Below are 19,676 nucleotides of genomic sequence, written 5' to 3' on the forward strand. Positions count from 1 at the left end.
TCAATGATTTTCAGAGCTTTGTGGATTAATCATAGAATTTACAGTGCAGAAGGAGGCCATTCAGCTCATCAAGTCTGCACCGGCCCTTGGAAAGAGCACTCTACTTAAACCAGCACTTCCACCCTATCCACGTAACCCAGTAACCCCACCTAACCTTTTGGACACTTAAGGGGCAATTTAGCCTGGCCAATCCACCTAACCTGCACATCATTGGACTGTGGGAGGAAACTGGAGTACCCGGAGGAAACCCATGCAGACACTGGGAGACACTGCAACTCCACACACAGTCACCCGATCCCGGAATTGAACCCGGGTCTCTGGGGCTGTGAGGCTGTAACTACTGGGCCACCAGCCACCGTGCCGCCATGATGTTGACCCTGTCCACATTTTTTGTTCTTGCTTGAATATGACAGTTAGGATCCCACTAATTACTATTTAATTCAAATCCGTTTCAACTAAATCTTTTCAGTGAATCAAATCGCTAGTTCCTGGATTTTCAGATGTGATAGTGCGCACAGAATTCATTAGGAGTTGGTTGTTATTTGAGTAGGAATTAAATCCTTGTGATCTAAAACCAGAAAATGCAGAAATCCTCAGTTCAGACAGAATCTATGGAGAGAGAAACAATTAATATTTCTGGTCGATGATCTTTAATCAGAACTGACCCTCCTATCTTTTTCACTGACTTTGGCATGTCTCTGCTAAACTCTCCAGCAAGCGATTCCGTCCATTACCTTTCATTTCTCTTGCCATGGTTACTGTCTGATTTGGTGTACTAATCAAAGTTTTTTTTTTTAAATTTAGAGTACCCAATTATTTTTTTACAATTAAGGGGCAATTTAGCAGGTCAATCCACCAATATCATTTCCATTAGCAGCTAAATGCTCAAAATCTTAGCAGCTGGATGCTCAAAATCTTTTAATATTTACTATCCAGCCCAAAAACAATATTTTGAACACTTTGGCTGTGGCTTCAGCTGGGTTCCTAAGCTCTGGATTTCCCTTACTAGACCTCAACCTTGCTTTCTTACAAAAAAGTAAGATCTTCAAGCTTTTGATCATTTGGACAAATATCTCCTTGTGTGACACACTGTCACATATTGTTTTATAATGCTCTCAGGAAGTACCATAATAATATGTTTATTACATTACTGATGCAGGGCCCTCTAACCACACTTAACCTGAAGTTGACATCTTGAATATCCATTTGCCCCATTCTCGACACATGCCAGCTTTCTATTAACTGTTAAATTGCTTGCAGCAGTCTTTCTCAAATTTCACTCCATTAATTGTGCCCCTAATAAATGAGGGGGCATATGTACTTGGTTTCAAAATTATTTGTTAACATTGATAGTCTGCACTTGCCTCTAGGATTACTACTGTATTGTGAAAAATCTTAATTGCAAAGTTGAGCACATTGACCCAACGTTTACATTTCTAGAATGGAGAACAGAAATTCTGAATACATAATGGGGTGGAAGTCGAAATGAAATGGATGCCTGCTTTTCCAGTGCAATCTCTTCCGTGCCTAATGATTGACCCATTAGTGGTTGTTGGCAGGAGTCACCAGTACACTGTGGCATCAGGGCACATTATTGTATATTTACTAATTTCATATTATGCTTCCTGATATTCATATAGTAATTAGATTTTCTGCACAGTCTCAAAGATTTTATCGTGAGTGATGACTCATCTCTAGATGAATTGGATATAAATGGGATTGTAGAGACAGAACAGAGTGCTGATAATGGTAAGTAAACTGCAAATTGAAGATTAGAAATAGATGTCATCTGTTTGCTACAGCAATTTCTAATGTTTTAAAAAATATATATATTTATTAAAGTTTTTTAACACAATTTTTCTCCCTTACAAACAATAACCCCCCCCCCCCCCCCGTAACAAAAAAAACGAGAAATCGCGCAGAGCAAGATATATACATTGCAAAATTATATATTTACACAGCTTTGTACACTGGCCCTCACCCGTACGTCCCCAACCCTCCATGTTATCTCTTGCTCATTCACCCTCCCAGGCAGTCCACCCCCTCTCTTTCCCCCCCCCCCCCCCCCCCCCCCCCCCCCCCCCCCCCCCCCCCCCCCCAAGGTTGACCGACCTTGCTCTAACGCTCCGCGAGATAGTCTAGGAACGGTTGCCACCGCCTGTAGCACCCCTGCGCAGACCCTCTCAAGGTAAACTTAATCCTCCAACTTTATGAACCCAGCCATATCATTTCTCCAGGCTGGGGGGCTTTGCCTCCTTCCACATTAGCAAGATCCTTCGCCGGGCTACGAGGGATGCAAAGGCCAGAATGCCGGCCTCTTTCGCCTCCTGCACTCCCGGTTCGTCCACTACTCCAAATATTGCTAGCCCCCAGCTTGGCTTGACCCGGACTTTCACCACCTGAGATATTGCTCCCGCCACTCCTCTCCAGAACCCCTCCAGTGGCGGGCATGACCAAAACATATGGACATGGTTCGCTGGGCTCCCTGAGCACCTTTCACATCTGTCCTCTACCCCAAAGAACCTACTCAACCTCGCCCCCTCAAGTGCGCTCTGTGGACCACCTTAAATTGTATCAGGCTGAGCCTGGCACACGAGGAGGAGGAATTAACCCTACCTGGGGCATCAGCCCACAGACCTTCCTCAATCTCCTCCCTCAGCTCCTCCTCCCATTTACCCTTCAGTTCTTCTACCAGCACTTCCCCCTCTTCTTTCAACTCCTGGTGTATTTCCGACACCTTGCCCTCCCCGACCCATATACCCGAGATCACCCTATCTTGAACTTCTTGTGCCGGGAGCAACGGGAATTCCCTCACCTGTCGCCTCACAAAAGCCCTCACCTGCATATATCTAAAGGCATTTCCCGGGGGTGTAATTTCTAATGTTTGAAGAATCACTTTTCCCATACAAAATGTTTTGTTTATTTTACAGTGCATACCATTCAGTGCAGGCTGCCAGAATGCCAAGATAAATAGTTTTTTCTTCGTTTTGAAATATTTAACATTGTTTTTGTCATTTGTCCTTGTGACTGAACTGTTGCCTCTGTCAACGGTGTTGCTCGGATTTTTTGGTAATGCGAGGTGGGTGAGTAGTTTGTGGGGTGGACATTGGTGGGTCTGCAAGAGGTTGTGGCTGGGTTGGGTAAGTGGGCACAGATCTGGCAGATGGAGTATAATGTGGGAGAATGAGTTTGCCCATATTAGCAAGATGAGTGAAAAAAAAGAGGTATATCGTCGACAACTGTGAGAGATTACAGGGAATCTGGGATGTGGAGGGATCTGGGTGTCCTAGTACATGAATCACATGGGTTTGGTTTGCAGATGCAGCAAATGGTTATCAAAACTATTGGAATGCTGTAACTTATTGTGGGGAATTGAGTGCTGGAGGGAGGAGGTTATGCTTAAGTTGTCCTGGGTATTGGTCAGACCACAACTGGAGTGCTGTGTACGATGTTGGTCATCCTGTTTGAAAGGGGGATATCAATGCCTTGGAGACAGTTCAGAGAAGGTTTACTGGATTAATATCTGGAATTGGCGGGTTGCCTTGAGGGGAAAGGTTGGGCTTGTATCTGCTGGAGTTTGAAGCATAAGAAACTTGATTGGGGCAAGTAGGATCCTGAGTTGGGGCACTTGAGCGGGTAGATATGGAAAGGATAGATGTTTTCTCTTGTAGGATAATCTGGAGCTCAGGGGTCGTTGTTTCAAAATGAGGAGTCATCCATTTAGAACAGAAATTAGGAAATAAGTTTTCTGACGGTTGTGGGGCTTTGGAATTCTCTTCCTCAGAGGGTAGTTGAGGCAGGATTCTTGAATATCTTTAAGGCAGAAGAGATAGATTCTTCATAAGCTAATGCCTGAAGGATTATCGGGGTGGGCAGGAATGTGTAGTTGAGGTTCAAATCCGATCAGCCATGATCTTATTGAATGGCATAGCAGGTTCAAAGGGCAAATAGCTTACTCAATTCCTATGTATGTACCTAGATTTCCCAGGCTATTGTTCATTAAGGTCCCTCCACCTGCAGCCTTTAATTGATTACAGTTCAACTTGAGCTGTGGATATGCCTTTGATGTGTATTCTGGAGTCTGCTGAATACCCGCACTGTGCTGCTTTATATTATTGAGAGCCTGCAGCTTATATGATTTGAGCTGAGTAGCTGAGAAGCCAACCATTGTGACTTTTGGAAACAATTCACTCAGGAGTCTATAAGAAACACATTTTCTTGGCTCCAGAGAAAAGAAAATAGAGAGTAAATATATATCAATTATTTTTCTGACTGAATAAATGCACCAGGGATTATTTGGGTTGGTGTGAAGAAAGTTTCAGTAATACCTTGTGGAAGATGGCAATAACATTAAATGAACAGATTTTGCATTTGGTTTACTGCATACAAATGGTGTCTTTGAAATTGTGTACGATGTTGGTCATCCTGTGCTGTAATCGGGAGTTAACATTATGTCCTCGTCTTCTGTCTCTTAGAACAACCTGAACCCATCCGGAGAAACAATGTGCCAGTAAATGAATGTTCTGTGGAAGCAATCCATACTACACCGACTACATCAAGATCAATGGTATCACTGTCGAATAATACTGAAGACTATTTTGTCAAAAGTTTGCCGATCGATCGGCTGCTGGATAAACGGAAGAAAAAGAGATCTGAACAGCAGGGTTCTTGCACTTCGGGCATGTTGGATTCCATTTTATCCACAGAGCCTATGGGTTCAGAAGCTGGTAATAGCTCAAATCATCCCATTTACTCCAAGCAATTGAATGAAATGTCCGATCCTTCAGATACATCCAGCGACGATTTTGAGTCTGTTTTTCAAAGGATTAAAAACAAAACTCTCAGAACTCCGGCTCTAACTTCCAGCAAGTTGAATGGAAGGCGAATGGTTGTTACTGGTAAGTTTCTGATTAGCTCCATTCCTGTCCCTCAACCACATCAATGGACTGACGATATGAAAGCATGTATGTGAACGTGTATAGGTACACCCCCATGTCCATGATCTACATCTTTTCATCGCCTTGCTTTATTTAATCTGTACACGTGTCTTCATCTCCTCTGACTATTATTTCATACTAGCTCATTGTACAGGGAAGATGGCATATTGGTAATGTTACTGGAGTAATGTTGTGGAAGTTGGGGGAACTTCAATTCATTGAAGTAAATTTGGAATTAAAAAGCTAGTCTTAGTAATGGGGAATAAGAAATTGCCAGATTGTTGTAGAAACCCATATAATTCAGCTAAGACTTTCAGGGATGGAAATTTTGCTATCCCGACTTTGGTCTGACCTGCCTATGACTCCAAGCCCACAGTATGTGGTTGACCCTTAACGGCTCTCTCTAATGGTCTAGCCAGTCTTGCCTGTTGTATCTGCCCAATTCCGATACTTCAGCCAGTCTGTTCACTCAAAGGTTTTATCCAGATATCAACCTCTCTCCTCATCTTGAATTTAATCTTCTCAAATTGCAAAATCTCCAAGTTACCCAGCCATGCTGCGGCACTGGGCGGTGCCGCCTGTCTCCAACTCCACAGGATCCACCACCGAGCCAGCAATTGGGCAAATGTCAAAGCATCCGCCATCACCTTGTCCTCGGTTCCAGCTGGTCTGACACTCCAAATATCGCTACTAATGGGCAAGGCTCCAAAACAACATTTAAAAATTGTCGATATATTTTTAAAAAAAAGGCACCCCAAAAAACCACGAACTTGGGGCAGGACCAGAACATGTGTGTATGGTTCGCAGGTCTCCTTGAACACCACTCTCACCTCTCCTCAAAAAATGGACTTATTTTGGCATTGGTGAGATATGCTTTGAACACCACCTTGAGCTGAATCAAACTTAACCTTGCACAAGATGGTGTAGCATTCACTCTACGGAGAGACTCCCTCTACACCTTTCTCCAAAATGGGACCCAACTCGTCCTCTCACCTAGCCTTCTCCTCCTCCAGCGATACATGCTCTTCCTCCATGATCTGTCCACATATCCCGCATGTGCTGCCCCCCCCCCCCCCCACCCCGCGAACGTGGCATCCATTTATCCCTGCTGAAACAAGTGGTTCCCACAGATGGGCAACCACCTTGACCCCTGGCCCCTGCTTGAAATGGAGGTGAAACTATTGCCATATCTAGCATATTGATGACCACCGTATTCAACAAGCACTTCGTTGGAGTGAACAGCAGACTAGCCGTCACCAACGTCTTCAGACACAACACGATTCCATTGGAAGATCGGAAGATCTTGGCAAGGTATTCATCTTAATTGCCTGCACCCTGCCCGCCTGCCAGAGACAATGGAAGGCAAACCACTCGCCAAGCTAGTAAAGTTCAGCTTGTGAAGCCACGCACAGTCTGACCACCTGGACCCGCAGATAGCAAAAGCTAGTCCCAGCGCACTGAAGGGCAGCCCCCTCACCCCAACTCACCCTTCATGGGGCCAACCACTCAAAACTCACTCTTCAAAACATTCAATTTGTACCCTGAAAACAAACCAAACCTCTCCAATATCCCCCATTACCATCCCCCAGCCCCTTGCATACACCGAAAGATCATCAGCATACTAAGATATCCTGTGCTGGGATCTACCCCCCCACAATTCCTCTCCACTTGTCCGAGGCTCTCTAAGCAATTGCCAATGGCTCAATTTCAAACACAAGTAGCAACGGCGACGTAGGACAACCCTGCAGTGTCCCCTATACAATCTAAAATAGCCTGAGTTTGTTTTTTATTAGTTCGTTCACTGGCCGGCGGTGCCTTGTACAACTGCATCCACGGCACAAACTTTCCCAGAACTGTAAGCAAGTATTTCCATTCAACCCTATCAAATGCCTTTTCTGCGTCCAATATCACAATTATCCCTGGCTCTGGCCCCACCCCAGGTGCCAGAACCACATTGTATAACCGCCTCATTAGATGACAGCTTCCTGACCTTTTACAAAGCCCGTCTGGTCCTCTTCCACAACCTCCGGAAGGCACGTCTCAAACCTTAACGCCAAAACCTTAGCTCGAAGTTTTGCACCTACATGAAACTCCAAAACCTTAGCTAGAAGTTTTGCACCCACATTAAACACCAAAACCTTTGCCAGACGTTTTGCACCCACATTAAACAGAGGAATCAGATAATACGACCCACACTCCATGGAATCCTTATCCTATCCCAACGTCTCCAGAAGGGAACCCCGTGACAATGAATCATTATACATCCAGCAACAATGGGGCCAATATCCACAAACTTCTTGTAGAATTCTACTGGGAATCCATCTGGCCCTAGTGCACCTCCTCCAACGCTACAACTCCCCTGCAACCTGAGGAAATTCCAACCCCTTTAAGAACCCCAACATCTCATCCTCCAGCGGCTGTGACTTATAAAGCCCCTTGTAGAAGGACCGAAACACCGCATTAATCTTCTCTGCACCAGACACTAGTCCCCCGCCCAGCCTCCCGCACCTGCACAGTCTCCCTAACTGCAGCTTGTCATTTTAACTGATGAGCGAACAAGCGATTGGCCTTCTCCCCACATTCATACACTACCCCTTTTACCCGCCGCAGCTGATGCACCACCCAGTCCGTGGAAAACCGGTCAAACTGTATTTTCAGCTTCTTGCGTGCCAGAGATCTAGCGTTGGATCACTCGCATACTCCATATCCATCACCAACTTCTGACCACCCACACCCCCCCCCCCCATCTCCCACAACGTAGAATCTCCTCCTGTCCTCCTGTTTTCATTACATGTCATGTAGTTCCCTATGGCCCGAGACACCTTGACACAACCCAAGGTCAGCCAAAAAACCCACGTCTGTCCAACCCCTATATGCTGGTGCCCATCTGCCTGCCAATTTAATTCAATCCCTTCCCAACCAAACTAATGAAGCTCCATACAAAGACATTTGTACCATTCCTGTTTACCTTTGCTGAGTCGGTGCCTTCTGATGCACTATCAATTACGACGAGACGAGAGTAGAATGTAATCGAGGCTTTATTACACAGAGATGTGTGGCCTTCTACAGCAGTTTACAAAATGGCTGATGTTCGGAGAGCGCAGACGTTTATACTCTGCCTATTGGGCGGAGCCAGCAGGCAGGGATTTACCCCTGTACCTGTAGTGCAAGGGCCTTACCGTAATACCCATATATACAATATAATAATACAACAGTAGTGACTACTACATTCACCCCCTGTTAAAAACGAGTCCAGCGACTTCCGGTTGTGGCGATGTGGAGCTAAGCCGCACGTTTCGGCAGCTCCCGCGACAACGGACTTTCGGGCTCTCCAGAGGAGCCCCAACGGAGCTTTTTTTTTAATCAATCCCGTGTGGGAAGGTGCAGTAAGTTTCCCCCCTTACAATATATGGCAGAGATCAGCGGTGGAACGACGAGAAAAGAGGCCCTGGAGCAGAGACCAAAACGAGGGGAAAAAGCAGGAGGGCGGAGAGCGAGCAGTGTGGGGGCCAGACCAGCAGAAGTTCCTCAAGCGATGTGTGGAGGAGCTGAAAAAGGAGGTGCTGGCGCCAATGCTGTTGGCGATCGAGGGGCTGATGGAGACCCAGAAGACCCAGGCGGTGGAGCTTCGTGAGGTGAATGATAAAGTGAATACCAACGAGGACGGGATCCTGGGCCTGCCGGTAAAAATAGAGGCGCACGAAGCGGTGCACAGGAGGTGGGCCGAGAGAATTGAGGACCTGGAGAACAGGTCGAGGAGGAAGAACCTCCGGATTCTGGGTCTTCCCGAAGGAGTGGAGGGAGCTGATACCGGGGCGTACGTGAGTACGATGCTCCATTCGCTGATGGGGGCAGAGGCCTCTCCGAGCCCCCTGGAGCTGGAAGGGGCCCACCGGGTCCTGGCGAGGAGACCCAAGGCCGATGAGCCACCAAGGGCGATAGTGGCAAGGTTCCATCGCTTCGTGGACAAAGAAAGTGTGCTGAGATGGGCCAAGAAGGTGCGGAGCAGTAGATGGGAGAACGCGGTGATCCGAGTTTACCAGGATTGGAGCGCGGAGGTGGCAAGGAAGAGAGCTGGCTTCAACCAGGCCAAGGCGGTGCTGCATAAAAAGTCAGGTTCGGCATGCTGCAGCCTGCGCGACTGTGGGTCACTTATCAGGACCGACACCATTCTTTTGAAACGCCAGAAGAGGCTTGGACCTTTATTCAGACGGAAAAACTGGACTCGAACTGAGGGGATGTGGTTGCGGGGGGAGATGTCGGTTGTATATGGGGTTGTAAATATGGGCAAAGAATACTTCATGGGTGGGATGATGGATGGGGATGTGGGTAGAGTTCTGGTTAAAATTCCTTTTTTCTTTTCTGTAGACGAGATGATGATGGGGAATGTGGGCGTCGGTGCTGGAGGGAGGTGCGACTCGGGGATGAGGGAACTGGGATAAGGGCCGGAACAGGAGGTGCGCCACGGGGCGGGGCTGGTTCAGGAAAGCGCGGGCTTTTTCCCGCGCCGAAAGGGGGGGGGGGATGGAGGAAGGTAAGGAGGAGGAGAGACTCCCACACGGGGGAGATCAACGGGAAGCCGGGGTCAGCAGAAGTCAGCTGACTCACGGAAGTAATATGGGGGGAGCAAAAGAGCTAGATGTAGATCTAGCAGGGTGGGGGGGAAAGAGTTTTTTTTTTAGGGTTGCTGCTGCACTGTCCGAGGGGGGAACTGAAAATGGAAGAGGTGGTCGGGACGGGGGTTCCCCGCCTGGGGGACTGGAGGGTGCGGGAGGCGCAAGCACGGGACTGGCCTAAGATAGGAGATGGCTAGTCGGCAGGGGGGGGGGGGGGTAGCCCCCCAATCCGGCTGATAACGTGGAATGTGAGAGGCCTAAATGGGCCGGTTAAGAGGGCCCAAGTGTTCGCGCACCTAAAGAGACTGAAGGCAGACGTGGTCATGCTTCAGGAGACACATCTGAAGGTGACGATTGGGTCAGGTTAAGGAAGGGATGGGTAGGACAGGTGTTCCATTTGGGGGTGGATGCGAAGAATAGAGGGGTGGCAATACTGGTTGGAAAGCGGGTGTCGTTTGAGGCCAAGAACATAGTAGCGGACAAGGGAGGCCGATACGTGATGGTGAGTGGTAGGTTGCAGGGGGGGGGGGGTTAATACGGTGCTGGACCCAGCATTAGATCGCTCTAGATCTAGGACTGGGAAGAGGTTGGCTGCGGCCAAGGTGCTTAGGGGGTTCATGGACCAGATGGGGGGAGTCGATCCGTGGGGATTTGCCAGGCCCTTGGCCAGAGAATTTACTTTTTTCTCCCACGTCCATAAGGCCTACTCCCGGATAGATTTTTTTGTTCTGGGCAGGGCATTGATCCCGAAAGTGGAGGGAATGGAGTATTCGGCCATCGCCATTTCAGACCATGCCCCGCATTGGGTGGAGCTAGAGCTGGGGGAGGAGAGGGACCAACGCCCGTGGTGGAGGTTGGATGTGGGACTGCTGGCAGACGAGGAAGTGTGCGGGAGGGTGCGGGGGTGTATCGAAAGGTATCTGGAGGCCAACGACAATGGGGAGGTGCAGGTGGGAGTAGTATGGGAGGCGCTGAAGGCGGTGGTCAGGGGAGAGTTAATCTCCATCAGGGCTCATAGGGTGAAGAGAGGGGGCAGGGAAAGGGAGAGGTTAGTGGGGGAGATTTTAAGGGTGGACAGGAACTATGCAGAGGCTCCAGATGAGGGACTACTCAGGGAGAGACGAAGTCTCCAGACAGAGTTCGACCTGTTGACCACAGGGAAGGCAGAGGCAAAGTGGAGGAAGGCACAGGGGGCGATATATGAATATGGGGAGAAGGCGAGTCGGGTGCTGGCACATCAGCTCTGTAAGATGATGGCAGCGAGGGAAATAGGTGGAATCAAAGATAGCAGGGGAACTACGGTGCGGAGTGCGGGGAAAGTGAATGAGGCTTTTAAGGCCTTTTACGAGGAGCTGTATAGGTCCCAGCCCCCAGGGGAAAAGAGGGGGGAGAAGAGGGGAGGGGGGAGAAGGGGAGGGGGGAGAAGAGGGGAGGGGGGGAGGGGGAGAAGGGGAGGGGGAGGGGGAGAAGGGGGGGGAGAAGGGGAGGGGGGAGGGGGAGGGGGGAGGGGGAGAAGGGGGGGGAGAAGGGGGAGGGGGGAGGGGGGGAGGGAGAAGGGGGAGGGGGGAGGGGGGGAGGGGGGAAGGGGGAGGGGGGAGGGGGGGAGGGGGAGAAGGGGGGGAGAGGGGGGAGGGGGAGAAGGGGGAGGGGGGAGGGGGAGAAGGGGAGGGGGAGGGGGGAGAAGGGGGGAGGGGGGAGAAGGGGGGAGGGGGGAGAAGGGGGGAGGGGGAGAAGGGGAAGGGGAGGGGGGAGAAGGGGAGGGGGGAGAAGGGGAGGGGGGAGAAGGGAGAAGGGGAGGGGGGAGAAGGGGAGGGGGGAGAAGGGGAGGGGGGAGAAGGGGAGGGGGGAGAAGGGGAGGGGGGGAGGAGAGGGGGGGAGGGGAGAGAAGAGGGGGAGGGGGGAGAAGAGGGGGAGGGGGGAGAAGAGGGGAGGGGGGGAGAAGAGGGGGAGAAGAGAGAAGAGGGGGGGGAGGGGGAGGGGGGAGAAGAGGGGGGAGGGGTGAGAAGAGGGGGGGAGAGAAGAGGGGGGAGAGAAGAGGGGGAGGGGGGGAGAGAAGAGGGGGGAGAGAAGAGGGGGAGGGGGGGAGAGAAGAGGGGGCAGGAGAGAAGGGGGGAAGGGGGGGAGGGGGGAAGGGGGGAGGAGAGGGGGGAAGGGGGGGAGAAGAGGGGGGGAAGGGGGGAGAGAAGAGGGGGAGAGAAGGGGGGAGAAGAAGGGGGGGGAGGAGAGGTGGGAAGGGGGGGAGGAGAGGGGGAAGGGGGGGAGAGAAGGGGGAGGAGAGGGCGGAAGGGGGGAGAAGAGGGGGGGGAGAAGGGGAGGGGGGGGAAGGGGGGAGAGAAGGGGGGAGGAGAGGGCGGAAGGGGGGAGAAGAGGGGGGGGAGAAGGGGAGGGGGGGAGAAGGGGAGGGGGGGGGAGAAGGGGAGGGGGGGGAGAAGGGGAGGGGGGGGGAGAAGGGGAGGGGGGGAGAAGGGGAGGGGGGGAGGAGAAGGGGGGGAGAGAGAGAGAAGGGGGGGGAGAGAGAAGGGGGGAGGAGAGGGAGGGGGGGAGAAGAGGGGGAGGGGGAGAGGAGGGGGGGAGGGGGGAGAAGAGGGGAGGGGGAGAGGAGGGGGGGAGGGGAGGGGGAGAGGAGGGGGGGGAGGGGGAGGGGAGAAGGGGGGGGAGGGGGAGGGGGGAGAAGGGGGGGGAGGGGGAGGGGGAGAAGAGGGGGGAGGGTGAGAAGAGGGGGGGAGAGAAGAGGGGGGGAGAGAAGAGGGGGGGAGAGAGAGGGGGGAGGGAGGAGAGAGAGGGGGGGAAGGGGGGAGAGAAGAGGGGGGAGGGGAGGAGAGAAGGGGGGGGAGGGGGGAGAAGGAGAGGGGGGAGAGAAGGGGGGGGAAGGGGGGAGGAGAGGGGGGAAGGGGGGGAGAAGAGGGGGGAAGGGGGGAGAAGAGGGGGGAAGGGGGGAGGAGAGGGGGAAGGGGGGAGAGAAGGGGGAGAAGAGGGGGAAGGGGGGGGAGAAGAGGGGGGAAGGGGGGGAGAAGAGGGGGAAGGGGGGGAGGAGAGGTGGGAAGGGGGAAGGGGGGGAGAGAAGGGGGGGAGGAGAGGGCGGAAGGGGGGGAGAAGGGGGGGGGAGAAGGGGGGGTAGAGAGAGAAGGGGGGGAGGGGGGGGAGAGAGAAGGGGGGGGGAAGAGAGAGAGAAGGGGGGGGAGAGAGAAGGGGAGGGGAGAAGGGGGGGGAGGGGGAGGGGGAGAAGAGGGGGGGAGGGGTGAGAAGAGGGGGGGGTGAGAAGAGGGGGGGGAAGGGGGGGAGAGAAGAGGGGGGGAGAGAAGAGGGGGGGGGAGAGAAGAGGGGGGGAGAGAAGAGGGAGGAGGGGAGGAGAGAAGAGGGGGGGAGAAGGGGGGGGAGGGGGGGAGAAGGAGAGGGGGGAGAGAAGGGGGGGGAAGGGGGGAGGAGAGGGGGGAAGGGGGGAGAAGAGGGGGGAAGGGGGGAGAAGGGGGGGAGGGGGGGAGAAGGAGAGGGGGGAGAGAAGGGGGGGGAAGGGGGGAGGAGAGGGGGGGAGGGGGGGAGAAGAGGGGGGAAGGGGGGAGAAGAGGGGGGAAGGGGGGGAGGAGGGGGGAAGGGGGGGGGAAGGGGGGAGAGAAGGGGGGAGAGAGGGGGGGAGGGGGGGAGAAGAGGGGGGAAGGGGGGGGAGGAGAGGTGGGAAGGGGGGAAGGGGGGGAGAGAAGGGGGGGAGGAGAGGGCGGAAGGGGGGGGAGAAGGGGGGGGAGAAGGGGGGGTAGAGAGAGAAGGGGGGGAGGGGGGGGAGAGAGAAGGGGGGGGAGAGAGAAGGGGGGGGAGGAGAAGGGGGGAGGGGAGAAGGGGGGGGGGGAGAAGAGGGGAAGAGGGGGGGGAAGGGGGGAGAGAAGAGGGGGGGAGAGAAGGGGGGGGGGAGAGAGAGGGAGGAGGGAGGAGAGAAGAGGGGGGGAGAAGGGGGGGAGAAGGAGAGAAGGGGGGAAGGGGGGAGGAGAGGGGGGAAGGGGGGAGAAGAGGGGGGAAGGGGGAGAGAAGGGGGAGAAGAGGGGGAAGGGGGGAAGGGGGGAGAGAAGGGGGGAGAGAGGGGGGAAGGGGGGGAGGAGAGGGGGGAAGGGGGGGAGAGAAGGGGGGGGAGGAGAGGGCGGAAGGGGGGGGAGAAGGGGGGGGGAGAAGGGGGGGTAGAGAGAGAAGGGGGGGGAGGGGGGGGGGAGAGAGAAGGGGGGGGAGAGAGAAGGGGGGGGAGGAGAAGGGGGGGAGGGGAAGGGGGGTAGAAGAGGGGGGGGGCGGGGGGTGGAAAACTATATACATACAGATTGGTTTTAAAATGACAGAGAAGGTTACAAATTTTGACGATCGGGCGCCTTGATCTGTCGTTGAGAGCACCGCAGTGCTGGTGGCGACTCGGGCGTCGGCTTGGTCTTCGGTGACTCCGGGAGCGTGTTGAAATCCTCTTCATCCCTGGGTGGGAGCAAGGGGAGGACGGATTGTCCTGGAGCGGGAGCTACTGTGGGGTGTGCCGGGGGAGGGGAGGGTGGTGCCGGGGGCATGGGGTGGGAGGGGATGTGTGGGGACCCAGCTGGTGCCAGATCCCTGAGGGAGACTGTGTCCTTGGCGGCCGTCGGGGTACGCTACGTAGGCGTACTGCGGGTTTGCATGAAGCGGCTGTACCCTCAACCAACGGGTCCGCTTTGTGGAGCCGCACGTGCTTGCGGAGGAGAATGGGTCCTGGAGCTGCCAGCCACGTTGGGAGCGAAACCCCGGAGGTGGACTTTCTGGGGAAGGCAAAGAGACGTTCATGGAGGGTTTCGTTGGTCGCGGTGCACAGGAGTGAACGAATGGAGTGAAGTGCGTCGCCGAGGAGGACCTCCTGCCAGCGGGAGGCCGGGAGATTTCTGGACCGTAGGGCCAGCTGGACGGCCCTCCAGACCATCCCATTCTCCCGCTCCACCTGCCCGTTTCCCCTGGGGTTGTAGCTGGTCGTCCTGCTCGAGGCAGTGCCCCTGTTGAGCAGGTACTGGCGCAGCTCCTCGCTCATAAATGAGGATCCCCGGTCGCTGTGGACGTAGGCGGGGAAACCGAACAGAGCGAAGATGGTGTTGAGGGCTTTGATGACGGTGGCAGACGTCATATCGGGGCATGGGACGGCAAAGGGGAATCGGGAATACTCGTCGACCACATTAAGAAAGTACGTGTTGCGGTCGGTGGAGGGAAGGGGCCCTTTGAAGTCCACGCTGAGGCGTTCAAAGGGGTGGGAGGCCTTCACGCGCGCACGGTCTGGCCGGTAGAAGTGCGGTTTACACTCCCTGCAGACCTGGTAGTCTCTGGTGATAGCCCTGACGTCCTCGATGGAGTCGGGCAGATTGCGGGCCTTTAATGAAGTGGTAAAAGTGGTTGACTCCCGGGTGACAGATCGTCGTGCAGGGTCCGGAGTCGGTCCACTTGTGTGTTGGCACATGTACCTCTGGACAGGGCATCGGGGGGCTCGTTGAGCTTACTGGGACAATACAAAATCTCGTAATTGTAGGTGGAGAGCTCGATCCTCCACCTCAAGATTTTATCATTTTTGATCATCCTGCTGTGTGTTGTTAAACATGAAGGCGAGCGACCATTGGTCAGTGAGAAGAGTGAATCTCCTGCTGGCCAGGTAATGCCTCCAATGTCGCACCGCTTCAACGATCGCTTGGGCCTCCTTTTCAACAGAGGACTGCCGAATTTCGGAGGCATCGAGGGTGCGGGAAAAGAATGCCATGGGCCTGCCTGCCTCGTTGAGGGTGGCAGCCAGAGCGATGTCTGATGCATCGCTCTCAACTTGGAAGGGGAGCGTCTCGACGACCGCGTGCATCACGGCCTTGGCGATGTTGGCCTTGATACGGTTGAAGGCCTGGTGAGCCTCGGCCGTCAGTGGGAAAACGGTGGATTGAATGAGTGGGGGGTCCTTGTCCGCATAGTTTGGGACTCACTGGGCGTAATACGAAAAGAACTCCAGGCATCGTTTGAGGGCAGTGGGGGAGGGGGAGTTCCATGAGGGGGCGCATGCGATCGGGGTTGGGCCCTAGAACTCCATTCTGAACCACACAGCCGAGGATGGCTATTCTGTTCGTGCTGAACACACACTTCTCCTTATTGTAGGTTAGGAGGAGTGTGGCTGCAGATGGTGACGTTGTCCAGGTACCAGTCAACCATTCGGTCCATCTCCCGTTGGAAGACCGAGACCCCGTTGGTGATGCCGAAGGGAACCCAAAGGAAATGGTAACGGCCGCCGTCTGCTTCAAATGCAGTGTATGGGCGGTCCGCCTTATGGATGGGGAGCTGCTGGTAGGCAGATTTCAAGTCCATTGTCGAGAAGACCCTGTACTGTGCAATCTGATTGACCATATCAGATATGCGTGGGAGGGCGTACGCGTCGAGCTGCATGTACAGATTGATGGTCTGACTGTAGTGGGCAGCACGGTAGCATTGTGGATAGCACAAATGCTTCACAGCTCCAGGGTCCCAGGTTCGATTCCGGCTTGGGTCACTGTCTGTGCGGAGTCTGCACATCCTCCCCGTGTGTGCGTGGGTTTTCTCCGGGTGCTCCGGTTTCCTCCCACAGTCCAAAGATGTGCGGGTTAGGTGGATTGGCCATGCTAAATTGCCCATAGTGTCCAAAATTGCCCTTAGTGTTGGGTTGGGTTACTGGGTTATGAGGATAGGGTGGAGGTGTGGACCTTGGGTAGGGTGCTCTTTCCAAGAGCCGGTGCAGACTTGATGGGCCGAATGGCCTCCTTCTGCACTGTAAATTCTATGATTCTATGAACGACCATCCTGTTTTTCTCCCCGGTTTTCACCACTACCACTTGGGCTCTCCAGGGGCTGTTGCTGGCCTCGATGATACCTTCCTGCAGCAGCCGTTGGACTTCAGACCTGATGAAGGTCCTGTCCTGGGCGCTGTACCGTCTGCTCCTAGTGGCGACGGGTTTGCAATCTGCATTTCCCTGTTCGCAAACCGGGAAGGCGGGTCGACCTTAAGGGTCACGAGGCTGCAAACAGTAAGGAGTGGTAGGGACCCGCCAAATTTCAGGGTTAGGCTCTGGGGGTTGCACTGCAAGTCGAGGCCGAGTAGCAAGGCAGCGCAGAGGTTGGGGAGGACATAGAGCCAGAAGCCGCTGAACTCTATGCCTTGGACGGTGAGGGTGGCGATGCTGTACATCCGGATCGCCACGGAGTGTGATCCGGAGGACAGGGAGATTCTTTGGTTAGCGGGGTGTACCGCGAGGCAGAAGCGCCTTAACGTATCGGGGTGGATGAAGCTCTCAGTGCTCCCAGAGTCCAGAAGGCAGGATATCTCGTGTCCGTCGACCTTCACCTGTGTCGAAGCGGTCGCGAGGTTGTGCAGTCGAGACTGGACGTTTGTGACCGAGGCAGGATGCGGCTGGTCATCGGCGGTTGCAGGCGATGAGCAGCCCGATGAGGTGCCCGACGGGCAGGGGTCCTGATGCGGGTAAGATGGCAGCGCCCACAGGCCGCACGTGTCCTGGGGCAGGCAAGATGGCGGTGCCAATTGGTTCTGAGGCAAGCAAGATGGCGGCGCCCACGGGCCGCACGTGGTCTGAGGAGAGGAAGATGGCGGCGCCCGCTGGCCGCACGTGGGGGGTGCCGGGACAATAGCGGCGATTGAGCGGGCCTGGCACACTGCAGCGAAATTTCCCTTCTTGCCACAGCTTTGCAGAGCGCGCTCCGCGTCGGGCAGCGCTGCCGGGGGTGTTTTGTCTGTCCGCACAAGTAGGACTTGGGTCCCCCGGGGTTGGTCGTCTGCTGTACAGCACAGTCGTGGGGTTGGCTGAGGGCGGTCGCTGGCGGGGTCCACGATGCACAGGAGGGGTGGGCCGTGCGGTCGGGGGCATAAGCCTGTACGTTGCGTGAGGCGACCGTGAGCGAGAGCGCTAGTTTCTTGGTCGCCGCGAGGTCAAGTGTGGCCCCTTCTAAGAGGTGCTGGCGGATGTAGTCAGACCCTATGCTCGTAACGAACGCGTCTCTCATTGGCAGGTTCGCATGTTCAGTAGCCGAAACGGCCTGGCAGTCACAGTCTCTCACCAGGGCGAGCAGGGCACGCCAGAAATCTTGCACAGACTCACCGGGAAGTTGGTGCCGCGTGGATAGGAGGTGTCTGGCGTAGATCTTGTTGGCCTGCTGAGCGTAATTCTCCTTCAGTAGCACCAGAGCCTCTGCGTAGGTAGGCACGTCCTGGATGAGGGGAAAAATGTTGGAGCTCAGCCGCGTGTACAGAATCTGGAGCTTCTGTACTTCTGAGATTGGGTCTGGTGCAGACCCGATGTGTGCTTCAAAGCAAGCTAGCCAATGTTGGAAGTCCTTTTTGGCGTTGTCTGCTTGAGGATGCAGCTGCAGGCGATCTGACTTGAGATATACAATATAATACAACAGTGGTGACTACCACACCTTCTGCTGCAGAGCAGGTCCCAATGCCCGAAGAAACTGAAGCTCTCCCTCCAGCACCGTGCCTCAACTTGCATTATTTCTACTTTATTAGTGTATGTTACTGGGAATAATCCATAGATTATGACCTTCAAGGTCCTACGTTTTCGATTCCTACCTAACTCCTGAATGTTGGGCTCTAGAACCCTGGTCTCTGTTCTCTCCTTCTCGTGTGCTCATGTACGCCATATCTTCCGGTTCATTCTGTCCACTATAGAATTCTGAAACTCTGTGATGCCCTTTCTTTACCTTGGCATCAAGGAGGCAATGTACATGTGGGATTCACAACAGTTGCCCACTGATTATGACATTTCCTACAATGGCTGCACTTTTATTTTCCTCCTTTGTAGTCCTCGCCAATTGGTGCCCTGGGCTGGACTGTAGTACTTCAAGCAATTGGCACTCCAGCAGTCTTGAAAGCTGAGTACTGGCTTAGCAGTGGCACAGTACCTCGGTCAAACCATTACTTACCTTCTGAGTAGCCACCCTCTTTCTCTTCTTCTGGGTGGACACCCATCTACTATCCTGAACTCTTACTGCCTGTGGAATGACCACAATCTGTAATATTTGATCCAGAAAACTCTTGGCCTTTCTGATGCTACAGTGACTCCAGCAGCTCCTTGAGCTTGGAAATCCTGAGCTCAACTTCAAATCGCATGAGACTTCCTCACACGTCCCTGAAGACTCGTGGAATGGCCTGAAATTCCAACTTGGGGCAGGAGTTGTAAGCAACAGGTGTCAACTATTCAACCATACTCTTTTTTTTTTTTCGGAAAAAAAAATGTCTGTTCTCTCTTTTATAATTCAGTTAATACCTATAAACAATTGATTTGATTCTCTCGACCTGTTCTGTGCTAATTAATTTCTTGATACTAATTCCCTTACTTACACTTGCCCCAGTTTGAAATTTTGTTAATTAGTTAAATTTAATACAGTCCTTGATGGTTTCCCCTTTTGAGTTTAAACTGCCCGCTGTATTTTATTTCAAAGAAAGCGCAACTAATCACCTACCTAGTCATGTGAGAGTACCCTTTAAGAAATGAGTGTTTACGAAATGTACCTTTAAGAAATGGAGCTGCTCATGTTACTGGAGTGATGTCAGAGTGTGGGTGGAGCTGAGCTCCACTTCTGCTTTTTAGTTTCAGTTTGTGAGCTGCACTGCTGTTGACCTCTGCCATGAAGGACTATCTCTTAATCATTTGGTGAATTCAGAAGAAGTAGAAATGTTTTCAGTCTTGAATGTAAACCCTAATGTGCTCCTATTTGAAGGTTTGTTAAGCCTGTTGGATGTTAAAAGGACGGCATACAGATTACTTAGTGTTGTGTTCTTTGAGGGGTGTATTTGATTTACTGGTTGCTAAGATATTCACTGTTTGTTTTAAAAAGGTTAACTTGAGTTCATAGAATAAACATTGTTTTGTTTTAAAAAAACACTGGTCCATTTTCTGCTGTACCATACCTGTAGAGTGAGCCGTGTGCTCCCCATACCACAATCTATTAAAAGTTGTGGGTCAGGTGAACTCCATGATACACTTTGAGATTATCTAAACCCTGACCCATAACAATTAGGGGCTCGTCCGGGATAAAAGTCTATCTATTGGATTGGCTTAGTGAACTTAAAGACAGTGAGGGGTGAGCATATTGTGGTTGCTTTTCAGGTGTGGTA

General features: G+C 53.3%; 1 protein-coding gene across 3 annotated transcripts in view; it reads left to right on the plus strand.

Moving 5' to 3' along the window:
• Positions 1-19,676, plus strand: part of gcna (germ cell nuclear acidic peptidase) — a 68,423-nt gene that overhangs the window by 24,732 nt on the left and 24,015 nt on the right. For all 3 annotated transcript variants that reach the window (XM_072505475.1, XM_072505477.1, XM_072505476.1), the window contains exons 7-8: positions 1,661-1,749; positions 4,476-4,898. In XM_072505475.1, the coding sequence (XP_072361576.1) occupies positions 1,661-1,749; positions 4,476-4,898 (512 nt within the window). The remainder of the gene's footprint in view (positions 1-1,660; positions 1,750-4,475; positions 4,899-19,676) is intronic.

This window comes from Scyliorhinus torazame, chromosome 5 (assembly GCF_047496885.1).
Source record: "Scyliorhinus torazame isolate Kashiwa2021f chromosome 5, sScyTor2.1, whole genome shotgun sequence".
In the NCBI taxonomy this organism is placed as follows: domain Eukaryota; kingdom Metazoa; phylum Chordata; class Chondrichthyes; order Carcharhiniformes; family Scyliorhinidae; genus Scyliorhinus; species Scyliorhinus torazame.